At 44.6% G+C, this 27,518-nt stretch overlaps 1 protein-coding gene across 5 annotated transcripts in view; it reads right to left on the reverse strand.

Annotated features, from left to right (window-relative positions):
• The window catches only part of SMURF1 (SMAD specific E3 ubiquitin protein ligase 1), a 67,145-nt gene that overhangs the window by 16,264 nt on the left and 23,363 nt on the right, over positions 1–27,518 (reverse strand). For all 5 annotated transcript variants that reach the window (XM_053276207.1, XM_053276206.1, XM_053276211.1 and 2 more), the window contains 9 exons: positions 13,039–13,077; positions 12,160–12,268; positions 10,438–10,571; positions 10,248–10,313; positions 7,740–7,815; positions 5,682–5,926; positions 3,417–3,501; positions 2,968–3,114; positions 1,295–1,496 (listed from right to left, as the gene is read on the reverse strand). In XM_053276207.1, coding sequence (XP_053132182.1) covers positions 1,295–1,496; positions 2,968–3,114; positions 3,417–3,501; positions 5,682–5,926; positions 7,740–7,815; positions 10,248–10,313; positions 10,438–10,571; positions 12,160–12,268; positions 13,039–13,077 — 1,103 coding nt within the window. The remainder of the gene's footprint in view (positions 1–1,294; positions 1,497–2,967; positions 3,115–3,416; positions 3,502–5,681; positions 5,927–7,739; positions 7,816–10,247; positions 10,314–10,437; positions 10,572–12,159; positions 12,269–13,038; positions 13,078–27,518) is intronic.

Raw genomic sequence — 27,518 nt, forward strand, 5'->3', positions numbered from 1 at the left:
TGCATGAACGGGCGCTCAGCTTGTCCGGCAGTAGCAGGGGGTTACCTTTAAGGAGCAGGGAGGGTGCTCATGCCCCCCGTCGCGTTTCCTCCGCGGGTACTGTCTACAAAACCGCTGGCGTGGGGTGACAGCATACCTCCTTGCTGCCCCGGTCGGCATTGAACTAGAAGTGGCCGGTGTATGGATGTATGCTGCCGCCCCGCGCCAGCGGCTTTGCAGACAGTGCCGGCGAGGGAAACATGGCGGGGGGCGGGGATGAGCACCCTCCCTGCTCCTTAAAGGTGACTGCCGCCCCCACTGCCAAATTGGCCCGAACTCCGGACCAGTTAGTGCACATCCCGACATAGGATTGCAGTCCAAAGACATATCACAGACTTGTTTATACTGTGAGAACAGGAGAAATAAGGCTTGCTTTTTAATATAACTGAAGCATGCATGTCCATATTTGAGCGAAGAAAGGAACCTAGTGGGCTTTGTGGGAGGCAAAACACATTGTGGTATTTTCAAGCAGTGTGGAACACGTATACAGGGGCTACCTGGAAATAGGCGCTCAAGATTCAAACACACCCCCTACTTCAACTGATCTTCTTGGCAGATCCTGCATGGAGTGAGGAAGAGGGGGCTGAGATGGCAAGGAGGGGGAGCAATGGAGGCAAGGCTGACAGAAGACAGGGTGGCGCTCATGAGGGGAAGACACAGCATTGGGACTTGGCGGAGGTCGGGGCATGGCTACCTTCCACACTGACACCCATCATGAACCACTCTAAAAAGGAAGGATTTCTTTACTCACAGCCAAACAAAACAATGAATTTAGCACTAAACAGCCAGCTGCCAAGTATTGGTGTGAATGATGGGAGATTTTGGTTGAGACAAGTAAACAACTTTACAGATGGAGAAAACCATGGGCTGGTGATTCACTTCTTTTCAACTTAGGGGTGGATCTGCCTACTATTAGCCCCGCCTATGGTTACCCCCAGCAACTCCCTTCCCCTCTGCCCCCAGTCCCAAGAAGCAGCCGCTGCCACTGCCTACATCCCCCTCTTTGTAGCCTTTTGACCGCGGCTTAAAGCTATAAGCGGATAATAAGCGGATAGTATAACAAGCGGAGTAACACTTGGGGCCACCAAGGCGTAGTTCCTTCCTTGAAGCTTCCAATGAAGCTTCACTGCATCCTCAGACCTCACAGAGGCCATGTCTTTTATGACCAGCCACATCTGCAGCAAGCCAGAGTCCGTCCACGGAAGCAACGGGCAGGCCTTACTTCTCGTGCTGCCTTAGGCACAAGTCAACATACCTCAAATATCTCCTCCCTTGATACTTCGATGCGGCAGTGCCCAGCTTGGGGCTGCTGGAGAGAGAGTTCGTGCCGAAGGATCTTCAGCTTCTGCACCAAATCACGCTCGTACCTCTGGGCAGGCAACTCCTCACTGTCTTCTAAGGAGCCCTCACTCGGCACAGGCAAAGGCTGGTTGGGTTCTTTTAGTTGGCATTGGTGACTTGGGGGGGGGGGGGAAAGGAGGAAAAGGGTTACACTCAAAAAGGCAGCGGGGGGGGGGGGAGGAATGCGATGCAAGAGGATTGTGCTTTCATGCAGTATGAGGGTAAGCTATTGCGTGGTGTTAGTCTTTGGTTCCTCAAATATCAATGTAAAGAAACAGTATCTTTAAGGAATTACACATGACAACAACACTACCGGTGGTGGGGAACTGGAACAACTTCTATTTCAGAGGGGCATCCTTGTTTTTGTTGCAACGGACTAGGAGTCCTGTGGCATCTCGAAGACTAAAGCATTTATTGGGACAGAAGCTTTCATCGGCCAGAGCACACAGCTGTCAGGTGCAAAGTAATTTCACCTCTTTTCCAAGCAAAGCAAGCTGTTTGCCATGAGTCGCACTCCCAAGCAGTCCCTACATAATTTCTTGAGCCTCAAGAAGTTATGCAAAATAAAGAGGGGATCTCCAGGGACACTTTATGAGAAATAAGCCTCTCACACACGCAACTAAAGCTGCTCAGATGCAAAGGCCTGTGGGCTTCTCAGAGGCATCTGGTGGGCCACTGGATGCTGGACTAAATAGGCCGTGGGCCTGATCCAGCAGGGCTGTCCTTAAGATACAGCTTCCACAAGACAAGCCTTAGGATGTGCTTATTCCACAGTGGACAGCCCATGCTGCTATGCATCAGGTGAAGAACATTTATGGCATAATACAGGCCATTCCGTATCATGTCACAGGACTTCCTGTACTTCTATTTTAACATTCAAGCCTACAACAATATGCCTTAGAGTGCTCCCCGCCCCACCACCAAACTGCTAGAGCTTGTAACTGTTGATGAGCATGAATGACGGTCTGCTTCTGACGTGCAAGTCAATTTTTAGGGCTATGGAGCTCCACTAGCCAACAATTCGACTTTATCAAAGGGGACCAGATCACACTGTCCCTCTCTCAAAACTTAAAAAACTGGAAAATACGTTTTAGTTATCAGTAGGGATGTGCACAAACCGGTTCAAAGGTTGTAGCGGGGGAAGAATAGCTTTAAGGACCGGGGAGGGTGCTCCTACCCCCTTCCTGGATGTGTTTTCCCCACCAGCACTGTGTCTAAAAACAGTCCCTTGGGGTAGGAGCATACCTCCTTGCCGCCCTGATGTACGTCGGACCGGAAATACCCAGAGGTGCTTGGTGTGCGTGCATACTTCCGGTCCGACATATACTGGGGCAGCAAGGAAGTACGCTGCTGCCCCGTGGGACCATTTTTAGACACAGCACCAGCAGGGAAAACCTGGTGGGGGAAAGAAGCACCCTCCCTGGTCCTTAAGGCTATCCCCCCCCCCACATACACCTTTGAACCAGCAGGTGCCAGTTCCATGCACACCACTAGTTATCACTTCCTCAATTTGTGTTTCATAGGGCCAGGGCACCAGCTGTGATTCTCAGCCTTCGGATCAAGTCGTAGTTGCCATTGGCTTCTTACTTCATGATGTGATGCAGTCTCGGGTCTGTAAACTGTGTGGTTCTGTTGTTATGATCTACAAAATATATTCTTCCCGACACTGTACTTCTAACTTCCCAACCTGGTGGTAGAGGTCCAAGTTCATCACAATTCACACTGTTAAGGTCTCTACAAAAATAAAAAAGAGGAACAATTATAGTGTATTGAGTTAAATTAACCCCATATTACTCTAAGAAATTACTGCAGAAAGTTGGCGGGGGCCCCCTCAGGGCATGTCTGAGGTAGTAACTTGTAGACCAAAGCCTAACATTTCGAAGGAAAGGGTTTAAGTGATCGAACCCCCTAAACTAAGAAGGGGCTAGTCTTCCCTAAGAGGGTAGGAGAGGATAGTCTTTCAACATATATGCACCAGTTCAGCTACCCACTGAAACCCAGATGAATTCACACTAGCAGACAGTATCGATACATACCTTGGTATCCTGGGGTCGTGCCATGTGCTAACGCCAGTTTGTGTATGTAAAAAGTAAACTTGCCCCTGTACTGTGGTCCTTTGTTCTAGACAGAGAAGTGGGGAGAGGAGATACATTATTTCTATAGTGCCACCGGTGCGCATGGTGCTTTATAAAGAATCAGAAGACACATCTCTGCCCCAAGAGCTTTACAGTCCAAAACTGACACAAGGGAAACAGAGGAAGCTGAGAGAAGCAAAAACGGGGGGGGGGGGGAATGCGGAAGAGCAGGCGGCTGCTTCCTATCACGCTGTCACCGTGAAAACGCCGTTTTTGGACGTCTCACAAAACCATTTACTAAAATTTAACTCAAGCTCAAAGCAGCTGTTTATATTTTCTTGGTATTATATACTTGTGCACAATTTGCCTAGTTATGAAGAGAGAACACGACTCCAAGAAAGATGGCATCAGATACTTGGCAAAGTTTGTGCATTTCTTAGAACATCTTCCCACTTGGGTTTGCTACCCAATACCCCAGGCCTCTCTGGGTGGGCAGAATCATTACAGATAGGACTGACTAAAACTGCTCACCCTTCCACTTTACCTATGCCATCTCTGGTTAATCTAGGCAGACATTCCTGTGATCTGGATTAAACATTAAGGATTGAACAATTATGACTAACATTGGTGGGAGGCTCTCAGGTAATAACTTTCCTGTCCTTCCACCTGCTTTCACACTAAAATGCGGGGGTGGGGGCACGCTTTGGCAGACTAGAGAAGTGTTTGAATACACTGAGCAATCAGCATTCTGGTGAGCTCTTGATACACTGTTCAGGAAAATAATGCTTTTAGCGGGGAAACCTAAGCAATCTTGTTGCAAAGTGTGCGCCACAAGTCAAGTCAGAAGGATGAGATTAGATTTGAGCCACTCTAACAGGTTATAGTACATATTTACTATATGTAAGCTTTCTCAGCTTCCTAATTTTTTTTAGGTTTTAATCTCTGGTTTATTTTTAAATTGTTTTACGTTTTTGTACATGTTTTAAACTTGTTTTATGTTACTGTTAACTGCTCAGAGATGAAAGTTTGGGGCAGTGTACAAATTTTGTAAATAAATAAATAAAAATATTTACACACCCCTATGGAATAACATAGGGTTTAAAAAGGAGCATGCCTAAGTTACTTCTTAACCATCAGTCCCCGGCTCTAGTAATAATTCCCTTTATTTTATTGCCAAGGCATTTAGGACCGACAAAAGGAAGCACTTTTTCACACAGCACATAATTAATCTATGAAATTCTCTGCCATGGGATGTGGTGGCCACCAGCTGGGATGGCTTTAAAAGGGGCTTCGACAATTTCATGGAGGACAGGTCTATCAACAGCTACTATTCTTGATAGCTACAGGCTTCCTCCAGGCTCAGAGGTAGGATGCCTCTGAATAATATTTGCAGGAGAGCAACAGCAAGAGAGGGAACTTGCCTTCATCTTCTCCTTGTGGGCTTCTCAGAGGCATCCTATTGTCATTTTCTAAATTTCTTGTTTTTGTTTTTAACTAATGTTTTAATGTTGCTTTTATTTTGTTGTAAATCACCCAGAGACCTAAGTTTGGGGGGGGGGGTATAAAAATATGTAAAACCAAAACAAACAAACAAATAAATCTGGTGGGCCACTGTGGGAAACAGGATGCTGGACTAGAAAGGCCTTCTTGGGCCTGATCCAGCAGGGTTGTTCTTACTGTGTATACTGGGGAGGGGTGTGTGTTAATTACTGCATACTAGTCAAGATGGCATTGCCTAGGGATTCAGGGTTTTTCTCTCTCAAATTTCTGATGTAGAAATAGAAGGCTATGGCCATATTCACTTTCTACCCCAGAAATCAAAATTCTGTTGCAAGGAAACCAGAAACACTGCACTGGAAATAAACTATGAAGAATTAGCAGTGACAAGATATTTTCTGTAGCCAAAATTTGCTTTTCAGTGAACAGGACTTTTGTGCAGAAAACAACCCAGTAATAATAATAATAATGGAACATTAGATGGACCAAGACGGGAAAGCAAAACTGCAGGATACTAAACACTCCCACACCACAGCCACAGGAATGCCATCTCTACAATCAATATTTGGACCAAGCCCACATTTCAAAGCAACTCTCTGCAGACCTAAGAAGTTTCTTGAAAGCAAAGATTTGGTTTCCCCATAGGGCACAAGAACACTTTGCCGCCAGGAACAGGGTGCAAATGCGTGGAACACGCACAGCACATTGACTCTCGAGGCGTGCTCTTACCATAGCCTTCAGGCAGGTCTGGTGATGGCGACTGATGCCCATGCGGCCTGTTCTGGGGCGTCTGTACGTGGCCTCTCACATCAGGAGTCCGCAAGCGCTGCCCCTGCAAGGCCTGGTCTTGGCTAGGGGATTCTACAAATCTACAGTTCCCTCCTCCAGCGGCACCTGTGCTGTCACTGTATGGGGCCGGCTCCTCCATGTAACAGCTCAGCGGCCTTCCAGGTCCTGAGTCTTCATAAACCGTTCTGAAAGCACAGCAAGCTCAGGGCATTAGAGCTTCACACAAACCTCGGGCGGGCGGGCGGGCTTTGGGGGGGAATGACCTTCAGGGGAACAAGTTGGCGCTTCGAAAGCATGTCACTGCAAGAACAGTCCAGCCTGAATGAAACTGGACCAAGATACTCTCTCAGAAGCAAACCCAGTCCACCTCAGCAGGGGGACGGGAAGACTAGGCTTTAAAGGAGGGCTGCACAACTCCAGCCCTCCTGCAGATGCTGGACAACAACAGACAGAATCCCCGATTACTGGCCACTGTGACTGGGGAGGATGGGAGTTGTACTCCCCAAACAGCCAAAGTTGCACAGCTCCACTTTAAAGAGGAGTCAGCCATTTCTCGATGTAAAAGGAATCTAATGTCTTTCAAAAGGGTGCCAACAACAGAAGATTAATGTGGCTCTTACACAGGCAACATAAAGACAAGGAGGCAACAAGCCGCCTTCCTCTGTGGATAGACATTTCAGCTGTGCAAAAAGCTGGAGCAAGATACATTTCAGCCCCAAGTTTCCTTATCTTTCAGATAGAACCACCAGGTGTACAAAGCAAGCTTCTCCCTACGCGACACCATAGAACTTCTGCAGATTCAAAGCTACGGCTATCAGAGCAAGGGGCAGGATGGGAGGTCTGTGACAATGCAACACAAGCAGAGCGCTGCATACTGGGGCTGTGTTGGCACCGTGAGTAGAGGAAGCAGGACTCAGTCTGTCAGACTGACTGATACCACGGCTTGAAGCACAGATGCAGCAGTTACAGAGGGCACAAATGCCCTTTTGGTACATATACAGATCAGAGAGCATTGTTTAGCACAACCACGAGTGTCTGTTTTGTTTCCCTTTTGAACTCTTAGAGCAAATCCCTAGAACAGTAGGGTTGGTTGTAAGGCTCAGGGTCCAGTGCTGGCCCCATCTATCCTAAATGTGGCCCTCTTACTTGCTTATTTGGCTAAAGCTGGATACTCTGCCTAGTCCCCCTGGCACCAGGCGGAGAGGAGTGTTGGAACATAGGAAGCTGCCATATACTGAGTCAGACCACTGGTCCATCTAGCTCAGAATTGTCTTCACAGATTGGCAGCGGCTTCTCCGAGGTTGCAGGCAGGAATCCCGCTCAGCCCTATCTTGGAGATGCTGCCAGGGAGGGAAATAGGAACCTCGATGCTCTTTCCAGAGCGGCTCCATCCCCGGAGGGGAATATCTTCCAGTGCTCGCACTTCTAGTCTCTCATTCAGATGCAACCAGGGCAGACCCTGCTTAGCTAAGGGGACAAGTCGTGCTTGCTACCACAAGACTAGCTCTCCTCTCCTCTGCATTTTACCCAGTGCCAGGGGGGCTCCTTTAAGGGAAGTGGAGCCCTCTTGATCCCCTGCACTATCTAGGAAGGTGTGCACGGAGTGCTAGGAAGTGTCACCCTTCCCAGCGCTTTCCCCACAGAGCTCTGAAGAGAGGTCCCCATCTCCTTTAAGGGCCCTCCCAGTGCCGAGGAAAACGCAGTACTGTGCAAAGGTCAGCATAATGGGAAATGGCTTTCATGCTGTAGGTGTCTTGCCAAAGTGCTGCCACTTGAAAAAGAATGAATATCACTGCCCTAAAATATTCACAGCACTTTCTGCTCAACACAGTTTTCAAAAGCAAGTCTTGTCAGTTCCACAAGATTTTAATCTTCTTGCTCATGCTATTTTACTCAAAAATTAGCATACAATAGGAGAGATCTCATTAATTCATTTAATGATGTACTACCAAAGCGAACCAAGAGATCCATAAAAACCATGAGAAAATGAATACCTACCCTTCATTCTCCAACAGCCCCCTGCAGTCGACAACAGTCCCCCCTGTACCTATCCTGTCCCGTGTCTGTAAGCTAACTGGAATGAGAAGGAAAGTAAGCCAAAATTAAAATTCCAAGAAGCACAGGTGTGCAATATTCAAAAATTTATCAAAACCCAGCAGAAGTGTAAGGAATTCCTCTGAGAATTTTAAATTCAATTTGGCAAGTACTTCTGGATCTAGTTATTTATATTTGGTTGTCATCCATATGTATGGCTAAGGTTTTTGGTTTTTTGCTGTTTATGAAGCCAGAGGACTGGAGCATTTCACTAAGGGGTGTGCTGATGTTTACATGCATTATATGTTTGCACCAGTAATTGATTAAACTGTTAATGACCAAAAAGTGTAAAAATATCCACATAAAAAAGCCTACAAACCCAAATACCCAACTTTAGTTCATACTGCTTTAAAGAGCTATCCAAAATTAAATCTGTGTTTCAGATGTAAGTATTTAGCACTACAATAAGTTTAACACACAAGTTAGATTCCTCTCTTTGCCATGGGATGTTTCTTTAAAATGGGAGGTGGTGATGGCCACTAGCTAAGATGGCTTTAAAAGGGGCTTAGGCAAAGTCATGGAGGACAGGTCTATCAAAGGCTACTAGTCTGGTGTCTATGGGCCACCTCCAGCCTCAGAGGCACGATGCCCCTAAATACCAGTTGCAGGAGAGAGGGCATGCACTCACCTCTTGCCGGTGGGCTCCCCAGAGGCATCTGGTGGGCCACTGTATGAAACAGGATGCTGGACTAGATGGCCTTGGGCCTGATCCAGGGAGATATTCTTATGTCCTCTCTCATCTCAACCACCCTGCTTTGGTTCAGAATACAAAGCATGGCAAGGTTCCCCATATCTCAAGGCAGTAAAAAACAGAAACTTTGCCACCAGATGGCACTCCATCTGAGAGTACTGTTTTGCCTACTGTGCATCTCTTACTGACAGTGAGCAGTTATCAGGTCCACTGCTTCCCAAACACATTTTCGAGACAAGATGGAGCAACAGTACACTGGATGTTGAACATGTGGATTTTTTTTAATTAGTCACAATTCAGCAGCCTGGTTTACAGGACAGCCACGTAAACACTATAATATATTAGCACTGAGCAAAATAAACCTCATCTAGCTGCCAGGCTATTCATCTGAAAAGAATGGCTAGGAACCCCAGGTGAGCAGCTAAGGATGAAGCTAGCGTCTGTACCAGTGTTCCCTCTAACAGAGATCCCAGATGTTGTCAACATCCCAGAATCCCCAGCTGCAATGGCTTTTGCTTGGGGATTATGAGAGTTGTAGTCAACTACATATGGGGATCCCTGTTAGAGAGAACACTGGTCTCCACCTTTTAAATTGTGGCTCATAAAATAGGTCTTTTCCAAAGCTATTCTTATAAGACATTCTGCACTCAAAACAGGAATGTATACCACATGCAGTTTCTTTCCAACCGGTTTTGCATTGTGAACACAATTAAGCTTGCCACAATTAATCTCTGTTAAGCCCCAAGATGACTCTAAAATCATAGTTTCAACTTGCTTTCTAAGAACTGCAAATCAGCTAGCTTTGCAGGCCTGTTGTGGAAGTGTCTTTCCGAAGGAAAGCACACTGTTCCTAGGATACAAATGTATCACACATGCAGGAGGATAGCTCAACCCCAAGGTCTTCACAGGGAGGTCCATGTGGGAAAGGAACTCTCCAAGAGGAGCTTTCAAGCCATCAACCACTTGGGCCCAGGGTAAAATCAGCACCTGAACTTTGCCCAGAGACTGGTAACCAGTGATCAACCTCGGGTGTTACATGGATCAAGTTGCTAACCTAAATAAATAATGGGCAGCCATATTCTGGACCAAATCTAGTGAAGCCCCCTGCTAAGGCAGCAAATGGGGCAGCTTTCAGATGCTGGCAATCTTATATTTAGCAGAGGGAGAGTAGAGTAGGGTAGCTCTTAGCAATAGCAATAGCAATAGCAATAGCACTTACATTTATATACCGCTCTATAGCCGGAGCTCTCTAAGCGGTTTACAATGATTTAGCATATTGCCCCCAACATTCTGGGTACTCATTTTACCGACCTTGGAAGGATGGAAGGCTGAGTCAACCTTGAGCCCCTGGTCAGGATCGAACTTGTAACCTTCTGGTTACAGGGCGGCAGTTTTACTACTGCGCCACCAGGGGCTTCCAGTGGCTGTTGCTGTTTCCCCTTGAGATTTTTTGTTTTTAGGGATCGTGAGCCCCTTGGGGACAGTGAACCTCCTTCCCCTAATTTCTCTGCTATATAAACTGCTTTGCTAATTTTCTTGTTGCAAAGTGGTATATAAATATCCTAAGACAAAGTGTCCAATCAGTCTTCATGGACAGCCCCACACATAGCATATTACAGTCACCCAACTGCATCTTTATCTTTTCTCCTCTGTATCCAAGAGTTAAAGGGGAAAAGCTACTATTTTTGTTTGCTACAAAGACAGGAACGGTCTCTTCTTACCCACTATCTGGCCTCGTACTGCATCAGTATCTGTGGGGTTTAGTTTGCATAGATCCAAACGCTGGTCTGCAAGTGAACAATTAAAAAAAAATCTTAACCCAAGGAAGTACTCAACTAGCAAACAACATTCAGTACTCACACACAAATTACTGTCAATCTTAGCAAACATTGGTAAGTAATAGAAGCTTACATCCGGTATCTTTTAGCCTGCTGATGGCGTTGGAAAGAAGTCGGACACATCCCAGGAAGCCAGCTCCCTGTTTTTTGTGAATTTTCTTGTGGTTCCAAACACTGATGGTGATAGAATCTGACTTCCCAACATATCTGGAAGGATCAGTTCGAGAAAGGCATTTAGCTGAGGTTCAACCATTGCTACGGCACCACATTTACATTTTTATGAGGAATGAGCTCATTTTAATAATGCTTTGGTCATGCCGCACTTTATCAAATATAGAAACATGTAATTAATCATCAGATCACTATAATTTTACACAGCATGTTAAACTGATAATGTAGCAACCCTTGTTAATTAAAGACAGCCTTATTACAAATTCTGGAGTGCTAAGTTCATTAGGGTACAGAGACTCTGCCTCCCTCCTGGAATTTTGAGTTATCCCATCAATACACCATGTTTTAGCCTCAGGAGGCAGGACTGGTGATGCTTCCCATCTGTGGACAGAACCAAACAAGTTGTGCAACTAGTTCTGCATGTGCCTGTCTTTGGACATGGGTTTTCCCCCAGTGTAGGAGGTCGTCCTGGAGGATGGGTTGTGCACCGAGCAAGCTGGAGAAGACAGGACTGAGTTCAAGGTGAGGCTAGTTCCAGCTGCTGGGAGGCGCCAAAGTCTTAGTCCAGTCCTGTCTTGCTCCAAACCTCAAGGCCATGGGGGGAAACCCACTTTTGAAATGGAAGGGATTTCAAAAGTGACTGACAGAACGTGGGTGGTTGCTATTTAATAAGTTAAAAATCCAACTGAGCATGCTCAGGGCTTTGGGTAGACTAAAAGGAGTTCTTTGGACCATGGCCAAAGTGTCTGGGTTGTGTAACCAATGCCTGGATATTTTAAAGTAACAGCTGAATAAGTGTGAAAGACTTGCAAGTCATTAAACAATCATGTTCTGGCTCCACTTGGGATCCGTTGTCTCTAAAAAGTGAAAGATGATACATGAGGCCATAGCTCAATGGAGGATCACATGCTCTGTTTGCAGGAAGTGCCAGGTTCAATCCCTAGCATCTTCAGCTTGGGCATGGAAAGATCCTTGTCTGAAACCCTGGAGAGCCAGTGCCAGTCAGTGGACACAAACCTAAGCTAGATGGATCAATGGTCTGACTTGGTATCAGGCAGCTTCTTATTCTGCTATGCTAAAATGTTGAAAGGCGGTCATGAACACATATTTTCTACCTGGACCCCCTTGGCTAACTTCTACGAATTGCTGGTCTTTTGGTAGCAAGCATGAAAGGTCCTCTTTGCTAAGCAAGTCTGCCATGATTTGCATTTGGATGGGAGACTACATGTGAGTGCTGTAAGATATTCCCCATAGGTGATAGGGCCATAGCTCAGTGGAAGAGCAGCTACATGCTTGCATGCAGAAGGTCCCAGGTTAAATCCGTGACAGTATCTCCAGAAAGGGCCGCGAGAGACTCCTGACTATAACTTTGGAGAGCTGCTGCCAATGAGTGCAGACCAGAGCTCCCCAACCTGTGTTCCTCCAGATGGTGCTGAAGTACAACTCCCATCATCCCCAGCCAAAATACGTTGTGGCTGGGGATGACTGGAGTTGTAGTCCAGCAACATCTAAGAGGAACACAGGTTGAAAAGTCCTGGTGTAGACAATTCTGAGCTAGATGAACCAATGGCCTGACTCACTATAAGGCAGTGTCCTAGGTTTCTATGCAAAACAGGAAACTCACAGATCATAGTGCTGGTTCCACTTGGGATCTAATGTGTTCTTCACAGTGTCAGTGGAGTGGCACTGGCCGGACCCATCCACCACGACCTTTGCAAATGGGTCAGGAAGCCCTGCAGGGAATCAGAAAGACACTCTCATTACAAAAAAGCCACGTCACCCACTAGTGAGGACTAATGTTAGCTAAAGCCTGGTCTGTCCCCAATCAGCTGGCAGAAAAACAGCCAGCTGGCAACGGATCAACTACACAGAGGATATTAAGAGAGGTTAGGAGCCCAGACGTTCCTCCGCTCAAAAGGTTTTGCCCACTAAGCAGAAGATGACAATTTCCCAAGAAGAAGAATGCATCAACAATTCTATGGTATAGCATTTTAGAAGTAAATTGAAGTTCCAAGAACACCAAGCGACTATTTCAGCCAAGGCCATCTACTCCCAGGTCTCTTTGGTATGAATTTCAGTCTATCACACCAGGCTTTGCCAGATCAGGATACCACCTTCTGCATGTGACACCGTTTCTCATGTCAATTTTCAAATTGGCAAAGTCACCATGACTTGATATTACCACGTCAGAGTAGGTGGCTGTCATGCCTTATATCATTCCTGGTTTAGACAAAGGGGAAGCAGAAGTGGGCAGAAGTTAATTATTTGGCCATGGCTGGCAGAATCGGGATCAGAGTGAAAGCATTTGGCGCTCAGGGAAAAGCACAGCCCCACACGACATGGTCTGCATAGCAGAGATTGCAGTTGATTCACAAGAAGCTATCCTTAAATGCCCCTAATAAAAGCATGCAAGGAGAGGGCATCAGTATAATAGCTTAAATATGCACACGGAGGTGAAAAAGCTTAGCACCAAAGAATGTATAGGCATTTGCCAGCTACTTACTGAAAAAATCTTTTTTTGCAAGGTTCTTGGCACAAAGCACTGCAAAAAAAAAGAGAGAGAGAGAGAGAGAAGTTATCAAACTCCACCCATATTTGGTTACAAACAACTCAAGCAGTGAGAAGGCTTCTCTTGCGCAATTCAAATTCACTACTTTTAGATAACAAAGGGAAAAATGCAAGATAACAAAGGGAAAAATGCAAAAATGCAAAGGGAAAAATATTAGCAGCCAGAGCGCCACATGTGCAGACTCTTTAGCATGGAATTGATAGGTCCTCTCCATCCCACCAAGGCTGAGCTGGTCTACTCAACATTATCTGCTTTTATTCTTTACTACAGCAAGCCATGAAAGCTATAAGAGAAACCATGATAGTCAACCGGTAATTATAACTTCCCTCCCTCTACTTGGCCAGCAGGGATGTGCACGAACTGGTTCGGAGGCTGGGGCCGGTTCAACGTTTGGAGGCCCCGGGGTCGGCACTTTAAGGGAGGGGGGAGGGTGCACTTACCCCTCCCACTGCTTTCCCCCCGCCAGCGCCGTAATTTTCTAAAAACCTTCGGGGTGGCAGCATACTCCCTTGCCCTCATCGGCTGGAAGTACCAGGCGTGCAGGCGCCTGTTGCGTGCGTGCGCATACTTGTCTGCCATACATGCATGCCCATGCAACGGGCGCATACGCGCCTGATACTTCTAGCCAATGAGGACAATGGGGTGGCAGGGGGCATGCTTCCGCCCCAAAGGTTTTTAGAAAAATACGGTGCCAGCGGGGCAGAAGTGGAGGGAGGGATAAGTGCCAATGCCGGGGCCTCCGAACCACCCAGCCGCAGTTCCATGCACATCCCTATCGGCCAGTTTAGTGACTCATGGGATGGAAGGTGAGTACCTCCGCACCACTATGTGGCTCTGGAGACACACCACAGACAGTTTTAGGCATTTTCTAAGCCGATTTGAAGTTCTGGGTGTTGCTGCCACCACCACTGCTTTTTAAATGGAACTGAACTGTAGAGGTTTTACTATCTGCCACCTGTGAAGACAACATACTGGTAGAAAGACCGCCAGTAAGCAGCTTTGATGCTTATGGCCATTTGTGACTAGAAAAAAATATACTTTTTTGTTTTAGTTTTCAGTAAGAAGAAGAAAATCTAGCAAGCTTATCAGTTGCACTAAGGGCAGTAAGTTGAGGCAGCTGGGTATATGATAAGCTAAAAATCAGCTTCCTTAAAAGGAAATACTTATACAAAATGCTGAAATCAGGACATCCTCTGGCTCATAAGCGTTCAAACGAAGCGGCTTCTGGTGCAGAGCTTCTTACAGATACACTCATACTATGACTAAGCGAGCAGGGCTTAGAATCCCACACTCCCTCATCCAACCCTGCTGGTTACTAACAGATGCTAGTTACCATTAACTATGGCCAAGGCTGGTGCCAACTTATTTGTTTGTTATTTAGTACATTTATATACCGCCCCACACAGAAAAAGTCCCTGGGCAGTTCACAATATAAAACAAATTAACACATTAACATAATTAAAACCATTTTAAATACAATAAAAACTCTAAAACCAAAGCTTTAGAACGATAAACTAAAAGCCTGACTAAAGATGTATGTTTTTAGGTCCTTCTTAAAAACATTCAGAGAAGGGAAGACTCTTTTCGTTAGGAAGCATGTTTCAGAGTCCCAGGGCAACTCCAAAAAGGCCGTTTTGAGTCACCACCAACGGAACCGCTGGCAACCGCAACCAGACCTCCCCAGATGATCTTAACAGGCGATGGGGTTGATGAAGAAGGCGGCGCTCTCTGAAATACCCTGGACCCAAGCCGTTTAGGGTTTTATAGGTAATAACCAGCACTTTGTATTTCACCTGGAAACTTATTGGCAGCCAGTGTAATTCTTTTTAAATGGGTGTAATGTGATCTCTGTCGGGCAACCCCGGAGACCAACCTGGCTGCTGCATTCTGTACTAACTGCAGTTTCTGAACTACATACAAAGGCAGCCCAAGGTAGAGTGCATTGCAGTAGTAAAGCCTGGATGTTATCAGCATATGCACCACTCTTTTAAGGTTGTTTATCTCCAGAAATGGACACAGCTGATGAATCAGCCAAAACTGATAGAAAGCACTCCTGGCCACTACCTCAACCTGAGAAATCAGGGAGATGTTTGGGTCCAGAAGTACTCCCAGACTACGTACCTGCTCTTTCCAAGGAAGTGCAACCCCATCCAGAACCGGCAGATCTAAACCACTTCCTAAGTCTTGACCTCCCACAATGAGTACCTCCATCTTGCTTGGATTCAGCCTCAGTTTGTTCTCCCTCATCCAGCCCATTACTGCCTCCAGGCAGGCATTTAGGGAAGTTAGGCCATTTCCTGATGAAGTTGACATTGAGAAATAGATTTGGGTGTCATCAGCATATGCCCCTGCTAACTTGGCAAAGAGGCACCTTTTTAACATGGTGATTCTCTTTATTTAGCAGGGAGAGATCAACTGGCCCTATCCACCCCTAGCACAGTACCTCCAGTGACTGTTGCTGGTGTATATCTTATGCTTCTTTTTAGATTGTGAACCTTTTGGGGACAGGGATCCATCTTATTTATTTATTATTTCTCTGCGTGAACCGCCCTGAGCCATTTTTGGAAGGGCAGTATAGACATCGAATAAAATAAATAAATATTGATGACACCCTGTAGCAAATCCCCTGACGATCTCTCCCAGCAGTTTCATGTGGATGTTAAAAAGCACTGGAGACAGTATGAAGCCTTATGGGACTCCATACCGGAGCTCTTGTTTTGAAGAGCAACAGTCTCCAAGTGACACCATCTGGAACCTACCCGAGAGGCAGGAATGGAACCACTGCAAAGCTGTGCCTCCCACTCCCAACTCCTTCAGGCGCCCAGGATACCATGGTCGATGGTATCAAAAGCTGCCGAGAGATCCAAAAGAATCAACAGAGTCACACTCCTCCTGTCAATTCCTAATTGGAAACCATCCAACAGCCCGACCAAGGCCATCTCAACACCATAACCTGCCCAAAAGCCAGTTTGAAATAGGTCCAGATAATCCTCTTCCTCCAAGACAGCCTGGGGCTGAGACACCACCAACCTCTTGATCACCTTGCCCAACCATGGGAGGCTGGAGACAGGCCTATAATTGCCCAATTCTGAGGAATCCAATACAGGCCTCTTCAAGAGTGCCTCCATGAGACAAGGAGGCATCCTGTCCTCTCTCAGAAAAGCATTAATGATCTTAACAAGGCCCAAGATCCCACTGGAGAACAAGAAGCACACGATCCCATTTCCTCCCTCAAAGAATTGGGAGTTATATGAATGCACAAGCCCTCAAGTGTGCTACAAACCTAGAAAATCCAAATACCCAAACACCCCACTTTATCCTGAAACTTCTATGGGATGTTACATGTGACATATAGTGGGGTGGGCTGATGTAGTCTTCCACATAGTATGCATTCTTAAGAACCTAAGAAGTGGCTTGGTTTATCAAATCGCGAACCACTGAGCTCAGCATCTGTTCCAAAGATCTCGGCAAACAGGAAGCACTAGGCCGTCCAGCAACAGATTGTCTACCTGCAGCCTATCCCTGATGTATAGCATGATTTTTAAAATGTGCCTGTTACTATTAGAAGTAGTATTTGGTTAACGTATTTATAGAAGAAAGGAGCCAACTTGACAGAAGAGAGCACTTCCTGCCTAATAAGCACTGTGGAGCTGCCTTGTATCTACAGACTAGCCCAGGGGTAGGCAAATTTGGCTCTCCAAGCTGTTATTGAACTGCAACTCCCATCATCCACAGCTATAATTTATTGTGGTTGGGGAAGATGGGAGCTGCAGTTCAATAGCTGGAGAGCCAAGGCTGTCCACCCCTGACTTAGAAATATCCTTATTAGGACCAATGAAAATGAAAACGAATCATGAGCAGCAAGCTTTTGAGTTCTTCAGAACTATTCAGCCATTTGGATAATACAACCTCCCTGCCGCCCCTAACCTGTCCCCAGGTTAAAAAAACCTCCCTGTCCATAGAAAGACAGCACGTCAGGAAGAAGGCTTTTGTCTATTTTATCTGAGAGAACATTTAAACATGCAATCCTCCTATTCACACTTGGAACAATCCCAGGCGGTCATTATGTGCTTTTCCTGAATGTGCAGGTTGGCTCTTAGTACAACACAAATGTGACCTCACCTAATGGACCAGAATGTGTGTTCATGTTCAGCACACGTGCAGAGTAGCCCCAAGACTGCACTCATCAACGTGGCTTTGCTGTGCGAGTGCAATGAAACACACTTCTCATCCTGCTATCATTTTCTTTATCAATCCTGAAATAGCTTAGCGTTCCTCCTTCCACTGCTTCTGCGTGACTGGTTTAATTAGATTTCCGCACCTTCAACAGAAGTGCTACTGGAAACAGACATCAGACTGGAACGCTGAAGACTTAACAGGGTACCTGCCGTCTGTGCAATACTAAAACAGCCCCAGCGACTCAAAATGGTGCTGAACTCAATGGTCTGTGGTAGGGGTACTGTACCTGCTGCTCTCCATTTGAGCACTGATGCCAGACAAACTCAGAATAAAAGACATGAAAGCAAAGCACTTACTTTCAACCACTTCAGAAGCTAACACCCTTCAGGAGTTCTCCCGCGGAGCCCTCTGAAGATCTTCGGGGGTGGGCGCAGGGGCCCGTCTTCAGTTTTTGTCCCAGGTCCCACTCCAACCTTGCTACACCTCTGCTTAATGTAATCCAAACTTGTAATATAAGTATCCCCACATTGCAACTGGGGAATGGCTTGCCTATGGCTGCTTAGAGAACTACTACTACTAATTTATATACAGCTTTTCAACAAAAATTCTCAAAGCAGTTTACCTAGGAAAATAAATAAATAAATAAGATGGTTCTTGTCCCCAAAAGGCTCACAATCTAAAAAGAAACATAAGGTAGATCAGCAACAGTCATTGAGGGTGGGGGAGAGATGCCATGTTGTGGTTAAATAAGGCTAGTTGCTCTCCTGCTACAAATATAAGGGGACCACCAGTTTAAAAGGCGCCTCTTTGCTCAATTAGCAGGGAATGTGCATGGAGAACCACTGAAGTCCTAATGTGCAGCTCAGACACTAAACCACACCAGCTCTTGTACAATCTCTATTTTCCTGTCATATTCCCATCCAATTGCTCTCAATCCTAGCCCACATCTTCATTTATTCCCTGTATACATATTTTCTTCCTTGGGATTAGAGGTTTGGCATTTTTTCTCCCTAAAATAAAGCCAAATTTACACAACTGCACTCATGAAACACCACACACAGATACCACTGATACAGATTTGCACAAGGACAGCTTAAATATTAGATGGGGGCGGGGGGGGGAGATGACAGAAAAATTAGAGCGCAAGGTTTGAGACAGAATTGTAAGTACTTGAAAGTTAATTAGCACCAGAAATTAGGTATGTATGAAAGGTGTGAGGCTAAAAGAGAGCATCAGCATAGAATCTGCTCAACACTGATCAATGTGCACATTTACCAGATGTTGTAAAGCATGTGCACGCATTAGCAGCATGGACAGAGAATTGTGTAGGTTCTCTAGGCAGTGTGCATAACCAGATGATGGCAAAAGAAAACTATTTCACATGCTGATTAGTGAATGAATTTGTATGTTGCTTGGGCAATATATAAACTACTTTGCTGATGGTGTTTGTTGACATTCTCTGTGGTGCCTAGTAATATACACAATGGCTAGTGTTATGCACCCTCTCTAGAGAGTGTGCAACATCATTAGATACATAGATTATGCATACTTTAAGGTGTGACCAATTAATCAGAAAGTGATTTTTTTAACTATTATGTTCAATGTGTGCTTATAAAAACCACAAATGCCATCTTACAAGATTCCTCCATTCTTCTCACACAAGAGGGAATATCTCTTAAGATGATGCCTGCTATGATACATGCACACATCACCTAACAAAAAAATACACTTCTTGCTTCAGAAGTATTTTTACCTACATGGATAAAGCCATTTTAATCACTAGGTTAATCAATAGACTAAAACTAACATGATTAATTGATTAAAAATTCATTAGTTGTGCTGCAGTCTAAACAGATATATTGCATGCCTGCCTGTTGTGGTTAATGGAAAAAAGCCGATAATAGAGTTGGAAGGGTGGGACAACGGCCAGAAAGACCACCACAAGACACTTATCCAGAAACAAGAATGTTTGTCTCTAACTACTACCATTTATGATACAGAACCAAGAAACAGAGTGCTCCTCAGGAACTGCAGTAGATGCAGACAGCACTAGTTCTTGGAGTTGTTTTCAGTGGCAGAAAGAAATCAACACAATTGAGGTGGTTGACACGCAAAAATAAGTGTCTTCACTATGCGTATTCTGTTTTTTAAAACTGCGAACAGAAAACATTCAAACATCATTAAGGACAGCTCCACACTATCAGCAACTTGTACACCATTACATGAGCTTTAAGTTGTGTTCAACATGATTGACTGAATGCAATTTGAAAGAAATCAAAATCGCTCTCTGCCTCCATTTAAGGGTACTGTCTCCACATTTCAAGGAGAAAGTTTCTAAGTTAGTAACAGACATAGCAGTTCTCTCATCTGCAAAGAGTCCTTGCTAGTTTTGAATCCAGCAATAACTTGGTCCATAATTAGCATTCTGCTAATGATACAGTTCAGAGTATTCCATTAGAGAGAGAAAGAGAGAGAAGAGAGAGTGCACGTACACACACACATAGGTAAAAAGTACCCAAGCAGCACTCTGCTAGGTTAGACCTAGAGATCATCAAGTTCAGCATCCCATTTCCAACAGTGCCAGGTGCCTCTGAGAAGCTCACAACTTTCCCTATTTGTCTTCAGCATCTGGCATTCAGAGATATATTTTATGGAGAGGTCATTTAGACATCATGGCTAAGAAATACACACATGAAATTTCCCCCAGATTTGCCCATTCAGAGCACAAGTTTTCAGGCTATTGCAGTTTTATCCATGTCATTAAGTCTTTGGCTGTGTCTTCAAGTGCATCTCAAGCCACTCTATTGCAACTGACATGAGAATGCATTTCTCAAAGGCTGTCACAACATGAATATAGGAGAAAAACAATTACAAACACACTCAGGGCCAAACCAGACATGAATACAAATGGGAATATGAAGAATATTTATATACCGCTTTTCAACAAAAGTTCCCAAAGCAGTTTACATAGATATAAATAAAATGGCTCCCTGTCTCCAAAGGGCTCACAATAATGGAAACAGGAAATTTGTTCAAACTTGGATTTGCTTCAATTGCAGATGAAATGAGGTGAGAGGGTTCTTTTAAAGTATAGCGCAAGAGGAACTGAACCTTCATCCTTGTGTTTCACTTACCTCCCTGTAGTCTCCACCCAAATGCTTGTCTTCTAACTGAACCCACTTAGCTATCAGAACCCTCTGATGATAAGGTGAGGGCAGCTAAGTCAGATATGTCAGGAGCATTTAGTGCCCTACACCTGCATGTCTGTTTTATTCCAAACCCACCCAATCCCCTATTTCAAATGCAATTGGGACAGGCTCAGTTTAAGCAAAACAGGTCTGCCATCATCACATCTAATTTACCCCCAAGCTGATCACACACAGAAGTGTTTGTGTGTAAGACCCCATACAAGTGGCCTTCAGAAAGCTGTCTTTCTTGAAGAATCCACAATTTCGCATTTTGCTCTTCAGTTTCAGAGAAATATAAACTTCCTAAGGGAACAGTAGTTTTTTTACTATATTTATGGAATCCAATTCTGGTAATCACAATAGTAGTGATTATTTTGTTCAGATTCTCTTAACATCCTGCCAAGAGCAAACCAATAGATATTTACTTTTTCTAGCATGAATGATCAAGGACTGTTAGTTCTCTAGGTATGACTACAAAGCTTAATTCTGTGCAGTAATCCAAAATGGGGATGGAAGATGTTGTACCATAATATATCACTTTATGTAGAACAATGTGCTTGTGACAAGAAGCGGGGGTGGAATATGCCACGCCTTCAAGAAGCCTGGGAGTGGCAAAGTGGGTATTGCCATTGCTCTCTGCACATTAACGTGCCCATGTCCCACAGCAAGTTCCAAGTTTAATGTGTGCTCTCACCAACTTAGGAGAACATGCATGATCACTACAGAGTACCCCTTTTGTCAATACCATACCCCAGTAACACACTGGAAGGGAAGCTGCAGTAAAATGCATAGCCAGCCCTGCCACAGAGCAAGCGGGACACCTGGCTCAGGGCAATTGTGTGGATGGATGGCAGAAGAGAAAAAGTCAAAGCAGCACTTCACTCCAGCTCAGTTAAGCAACTGCAAGATGCCTGGTATTCTTCATTCCTCCTGAGAAGAGCAATGCCTAGCTGAAGTTTCTGCAGTAATGGAAGGAAAATGACAGAGATCACGATGAACTATGGCAGAAGTGTTGATAGCAAGGTAGAAGAGCACACAGAACTGCAAACAAACTGCCACACTGGCCCTGGTCCAATGGAAATGTTGTAGGAATCGCAGCAAAAGGCTTGCTCATACAAAGAGCACTGAGGAAGTAGGAAAAGGTCATGAAAGAGCAAATGGGATCAGAAACAGCATGAAGCATACAGCATATAATCACTGCAAAACAAAAACTGACCAGACTAGTTTTTGCTGTTCAGAGTAACCACCATCAGGGAAGCTTTAGTTCCTATTTTTAAAAAAATCTGCAACTACAGACACATTAGAACAGAACTAAAATGAGGTAGATTTGTTAGAGCCCAATTTAGTTCTCTTCTCCTTTTGAAGGTACTTTATAAGAAAGAAAATGTCACCTGACTGCTGCAGGCAACCATCTCTACCAAAATGATCAGGCCATATTACAACCCCAAGGCACAGTTTTTTAAAAAGAAAACTCCCTCCCATGTATGCTGAAAAATTCTTGCTTAGTAAACACTCTGATTGGAAGAAGGATGAGCAAGAGAAGGGAGTGGAACTTGGACTGGACTGAGTTGTATGTGTGTTCAGGGTGCTCTCCACAAAGAATTGCCCTCACTAGCAGCATGTGTCTCCAGTTACCGTATTTTATGGACTATAAGACGCTATAGACTATAAGACGCACCTTAAATTTTCATCCAGTTTTTGAGTTTGAGCTTTCCTTCTCCTCTCGCCTCCATTTCCCCTCCAAGGCCTCCCACCGAGCCCTGCTCTGTCCTTTCCCTCCTGCCAGCAGCAGCGAGCCCACGTTGGTGACCCACGGCAGCGGCGGCTGCTGCTAGTTGTTGCTCATTGCGGCCGCCAGCGGGGCCCGCCCGGGACCTCCTTCACCTTGTGCCTCCGGCGGCTCCTGCGGGCTGCTGCTCGCCTGTGCGGGCTCGTGCCGCCCCTTTCCCTGCTTGGCTGCAAAATCGTGCACGTGCTTCACGTTTCTGACATGCGCGCACCCGCAAAGCACTCCTGGGAGGTTTGCAGACCAGCGGCGGGGGAGGGGCGGCAGGGAGGTATCCTGCCGCCCCAATTACTTTGAAGATTACGGCACCACAGCAGGAAAGCAGCGGGAGGGGTAAGTAAACCCTCCCGCCGCTCTTAAAGCTACCCCCACCAAGGTCTGGACCGGTCCGGGCCCATCCCTAATAATGACAGGCAAGATTCCATGAATGATTTGGCCATACTGTGCATTGCCTGAGAGAACACACAGCTGCAGAGATGGTGGATGTGTTCAAGGGTCACCTTTCAGTGTGAGGCTATAGTGGAGTTCAAGAGGCACAGATGGCACTCCACATGAACCAATTGCATGCCACAAAATGTGGCCAAGAATCCTCTACAATGCACAAGAGCTCCATGGCAGACTTGTACATGTTCCTTAGCAGACGAGACAAAAGGGAAGTTCCAAGCCACTGATCTAATGCAGGGAAGCGGTTTGCTAGTGTTGTGGGGGAAAGGAAGGCGTCTTCTCAAGAGTCCTCAATGGAGGCTTACAAAGAGCCCCCACCAGTAACAACTGCCTATAAACAAGCATGCAGAAAGGTTTTTGTAAAGAGGAATATTGGGGATCCCCCCACCCCAGCCATCCAACCACCAGACAGGGCAGCTATATCTGAAAAGGCAGACTACTACAATTTTGCGTGGGCAAATAACTTTTGTGGATTAATTTGCAATGATGAGACAAGAAGGAAAGGGTCCTAGCAAAGACCTGGAAGGGACTATGGCCAATAGGAACACAAAGAACTTTCTGAGATGAAATCATTTGTTCTTGAATTTTATTTAATATATTTGTATGCTGCCCTTAAGATTAAACAAACTTCCAGGACAGAGTTGAGATAGTAACACCATCACTGCCAAAGTATACAAGTCAATGGGGTGTGTGTCTCTCGGAATTTGTGACAGCAAACAACAGGCAAAACTGAAAGACTTCAGTGTTTTAATTGAGGAGACATTACAGTCACTCTACCTGCCCCATTACTTTGGAGAGAAAGGAGGTAGAAACAAAAGTCTTGTTCGAGGAGAAGAAAAGCAAGAACTTCTTAAATTTTGTTGATCCTCCTGGGTTAAGCCAGCTTTAAACCATGGTACTTTCCCCTTCCACTAACCCTTCCCTACTGCAATTCTAAAAGCTTACAGGAGATGCAAAGCCATGGGTAGAATCTTATAAACTGCAGATGAAACCCTATACTCCTAATTTATTCAGTTCATTTAATACATTTTGGAATATTTTTCCTGCAGCTACTCAACTGACAAGCATCCATTTTGAAGAGCTGTGGTAGTCTTCTTGGGTTACTATAGAATTAGGAAGTGTACTTCATCTATTCCCCACCCTCTTTGCCAACTACATCTAATGTACATGGGTTGTTAGCAGTGCAGAATACTGCAGCCTGTGAAGCACACAGTTTTAGATTCTACTCCTCACTGCTCTTTCTATCTGCTAGTTAACAGAAATGTCTTTCTGCAATAGTTGTAGAATCAGCTATATTCCTCCTGAAGCATACCTAGGGCTTTATTCCACCACCTGCCCTACAGATGTCACTAATTTCTGAGCTGGATAAATGATATTGCAAGAAGCACTGTTTTAAAGAAGGCTGAAAGATAAATGCTGTTGCCAAATACAAAGAACCTTTAGTAATACAGAGAGCAAAACTGCAGCATATACTCTCCAATAATTCAACAGCTTCATGTGCTTCTCTAACATCTATTTCAGATCAGAGTACAAAAACCCTATCTGTCGAAATAAGCTGAAATCTGCAGTTAGAAGTCTGAGCAGAACTCAAGGCAGCTTTCGTTTGCAGTCCGACATATGGGCTGTGATCCAAAGAATATGTTGTGTGCACCAAATGGCTTGAGCGTGCCCAATGGGATTTTTTTTTTTAGGGAATATTTTTTCCTTTGAACAACAGACCCCTCTGCCAAATCATAAGCTAAAACTTTTCAGTTTCAAAAGTGGTTTGTTATGTGGCATGGTGTACGGACTACTGCTTGAGGAATTCAAGCCCCAGACCCCCATGGATACATGAACATTGTTGTGGGCTCCTTGGATCCCAGCAATAAATGAGCATCCCCTCTCCATCAATCAGCTGGAGTCTCAAGCTCTTCAGCCCACATTCTGAATCAACAGCATTCATTTCTGTTACTGGGTGCACTCTCACATCTCCAAATTCAAATGTAAAAACCATTTGGAAGTTGTGGAAGCATAAATGAACTTACCATACTTTACTTTTATCAGCCTTAGATGAAACTTCTATAGTGGAGGGCTTGGGCTTAACTGTTCAAGTAATTTAGTAAGCTAATACATCGACGACTCAAAACTAAAAGAAAGATTTTTTTTCATGCTTCCAAAGGGAGAAACTCACTAGAAGGCATTCCAGCATTTTCTTTTGATCATCTTTGCACTCTTTTCACCTGGCATGATAGATGGCTTTACATGCAGCATTTCTTACTTACAGTCCAAGAAATGTTTATTTTTAGTTTTCCATATGACTCGCCCTTCTTAATCTCAGTCACAGCTATCTCATCAGCTATCAAAACTTCCTTTAATGGCTTTCAAATCTGCATAACATGCAATTCCCCAAACCCAGGGATCACCAATGACCTATGTAAGGGGGGAAATCTTTTCTGGCACTGCTGTGCACAACAGACATTTCCAAGGCTATTTATGTTTTCTGAGCTGAAAAATTATTCTCCAAATTGGTATTTCTGTCCAATTTGTTCCCAAACTATTTCTGCTTAAATCGCAAGTATAAGTGTATGAAGTCGTGCAACTTCCCTGAAATGGTTAAACATTGAAGGAAAATCTGGAGTCAGACACAGACCAACATATGCTGCATGAAATCCCATGGCACACTGGCCTGAGATTAAGCTTTAGCAGAAATCTGATAAATAGTTGCATCTCATCCAAATGAACTTAATGCCTTGTGTGGTGTGCCTGGCATCTTCACTACAGCAACAGTTATCTATTTCTGTCCTGGATCATGTGCTTATGTGACATTCTACTGCTGAAAAGATATCAATTTATGCTCACTACTGGGTATCACAGGACTCATTGATTTATCTATTATTTCCTTTGGCCAGGTAAGCAGTTGCATTAAGACACAGCTTAACAGTATATTTTCATTTAGATCTTGTTAGAAATGTCTAGTTATCTAATGGCATGATAGAAATAATAGAAATGTCTAGTTATCCTCCATTTGTTCCTTTGGTTGCAACTTTTGTTACAAGTGTAATTTTATACCCCCTTTTAAAAAAACTGGAGACAATTTCACGTCTTGGATTCCAAAAAGGTGAAAGGGGATCGAGACATTTCAAATTTTTTAAAAATACTTTGATATACACTGAAAATGGAGCATAAACCAAAATCTTATATAGATGTCAAAGCAATAACCCAATTTCATTTCATTATTTAACAACACCAGTAATACAGACTGAAACTAAAAAGGCAAACATTTACAAGCTGACAAGCTAGCCAAACAGGCTTCAACCAACAACAGCATTCCAGTTCTGGTCAATGTCCACTGCATCTAAACTAGAATTTAAGGTTAAGAACAGCCCTGCTGGATCAGGCCCAAGGCCCATCTAGTGCAGCATCCTGTTTTGCACAGTGGCCCACCAGATGCCGCTGGAAGCCACAGGCAGGAGTTGAGGGTGTGCCCTCTCTCCTACTGTTACTCCCCTGCAAAAGGTTCTAAGCAAAATGTGAAGACTTGCCTACATCACGGACTGAGGAAGTTGCCTCGAGAGGACTACTGCACCATGGAGACAGGGGTGAACTTATGAATCAGATGAGAACCAAGGCAGCTCTAAGCCATGGCTTGCCTGCTGTACATCTGGGAGCTCACACCACAGTGTGGGCTCTTAACAATGGTTAATACATCTAAACCCAGCCATTGTCTACCATCATTACATATACTGCTTTAACGTCCTAGATCACAAAATAAAGCAAAAACTGAAACCTCCAAACCATGCTCACCTGACTTTCCTCAGAGTGCTACCAAGAGGAGAGGAAAAGGCAAGTCCCTACTAAATATCTATTTCACATCAAACTAGGGACATCTTTGTTAATTATTAACTTTCTTAAACTGTCTGGGAGCAGCCCAAATGTTATTCAATAAACCATGTCAATGTCTTGGGGGGTGTGTGGGGGGGTTAATCCACAGCATAGTTTTTTTCTTTAAAAAAAACTGGTTTAGATGCTGACTGCTTGCATATGTGTTTTTTTAAATCCAAGTATGAGAATAGGGTTGTTCTTCCCACTACAACACATAGCTCAGATTCCAAGCTGAATTTCACCTGCCAAAAATATTTTGCGTATTTAACACTTCCAGATCACCGAAAGCTGCAATTCAGTATAGTACTATACAAACATCCATATCAACTGAAGAAATTAAAGACTGGCATGCATTGCTCAAGGTCACAGACAAAATCTGGCTCAGAGCTGAAATCTGATTGTTTCCCAAGCACCAATTCTACACTTCTATTAGCAGATCACAAACTTTGCACAGTACTTTAGAAATGAAATTACTTTTGCTAACAATTAATAACATCCAGTGCTCCCTCTAAAGCGTGCCCGTGTTCACACGTTTTTTGATGTCAGCTCAGTCAATTTTAGATCCCGCTCAGGTTGAATCAGGAAGGCCCCACATGTGCAAACACTGCCTTGATACTGCCACCCAGAACAAAATTCATTCCACACACAGATGAACAAAATTAGAGAGCACACTGGTAACATTCCATTCCATTTTCTACTAGCTGAATAGAACTGGAGTGATAAAGCATTCCAAGATCTGAACGGAGACTCTGATTACTCAGCTAGCTGCCAGACCTTTTTTGGCATATGTCACAGCTTCAGGTACACCCAATATCAGATTCCAGGAACAATGACAGATTAGTTCCTAATTAGTATATGGTACTATGATCTTGATTGTGGCCTACAGAGATTAACAAGAGAAGCGGTGCTCTGATCATATGTTTCAGAAGTCTTTGATATAATCGACATTGAGAACT

This window comes from Hemicordylus capensis, chromosome 13 (genome assembly GCF_027244095.1).
Source record: "Hemicordylus capensis ecotype Gifberg chromosome 13, rHemCap1.1.pri, whole genome shotgun sequence".
Lineage (NCBI taxonomy): Eukaryota > Metazoa > Chordata > Lepidosauria > Squamata > Cordylidae > Hemicordylus > Hemicordylus capensis.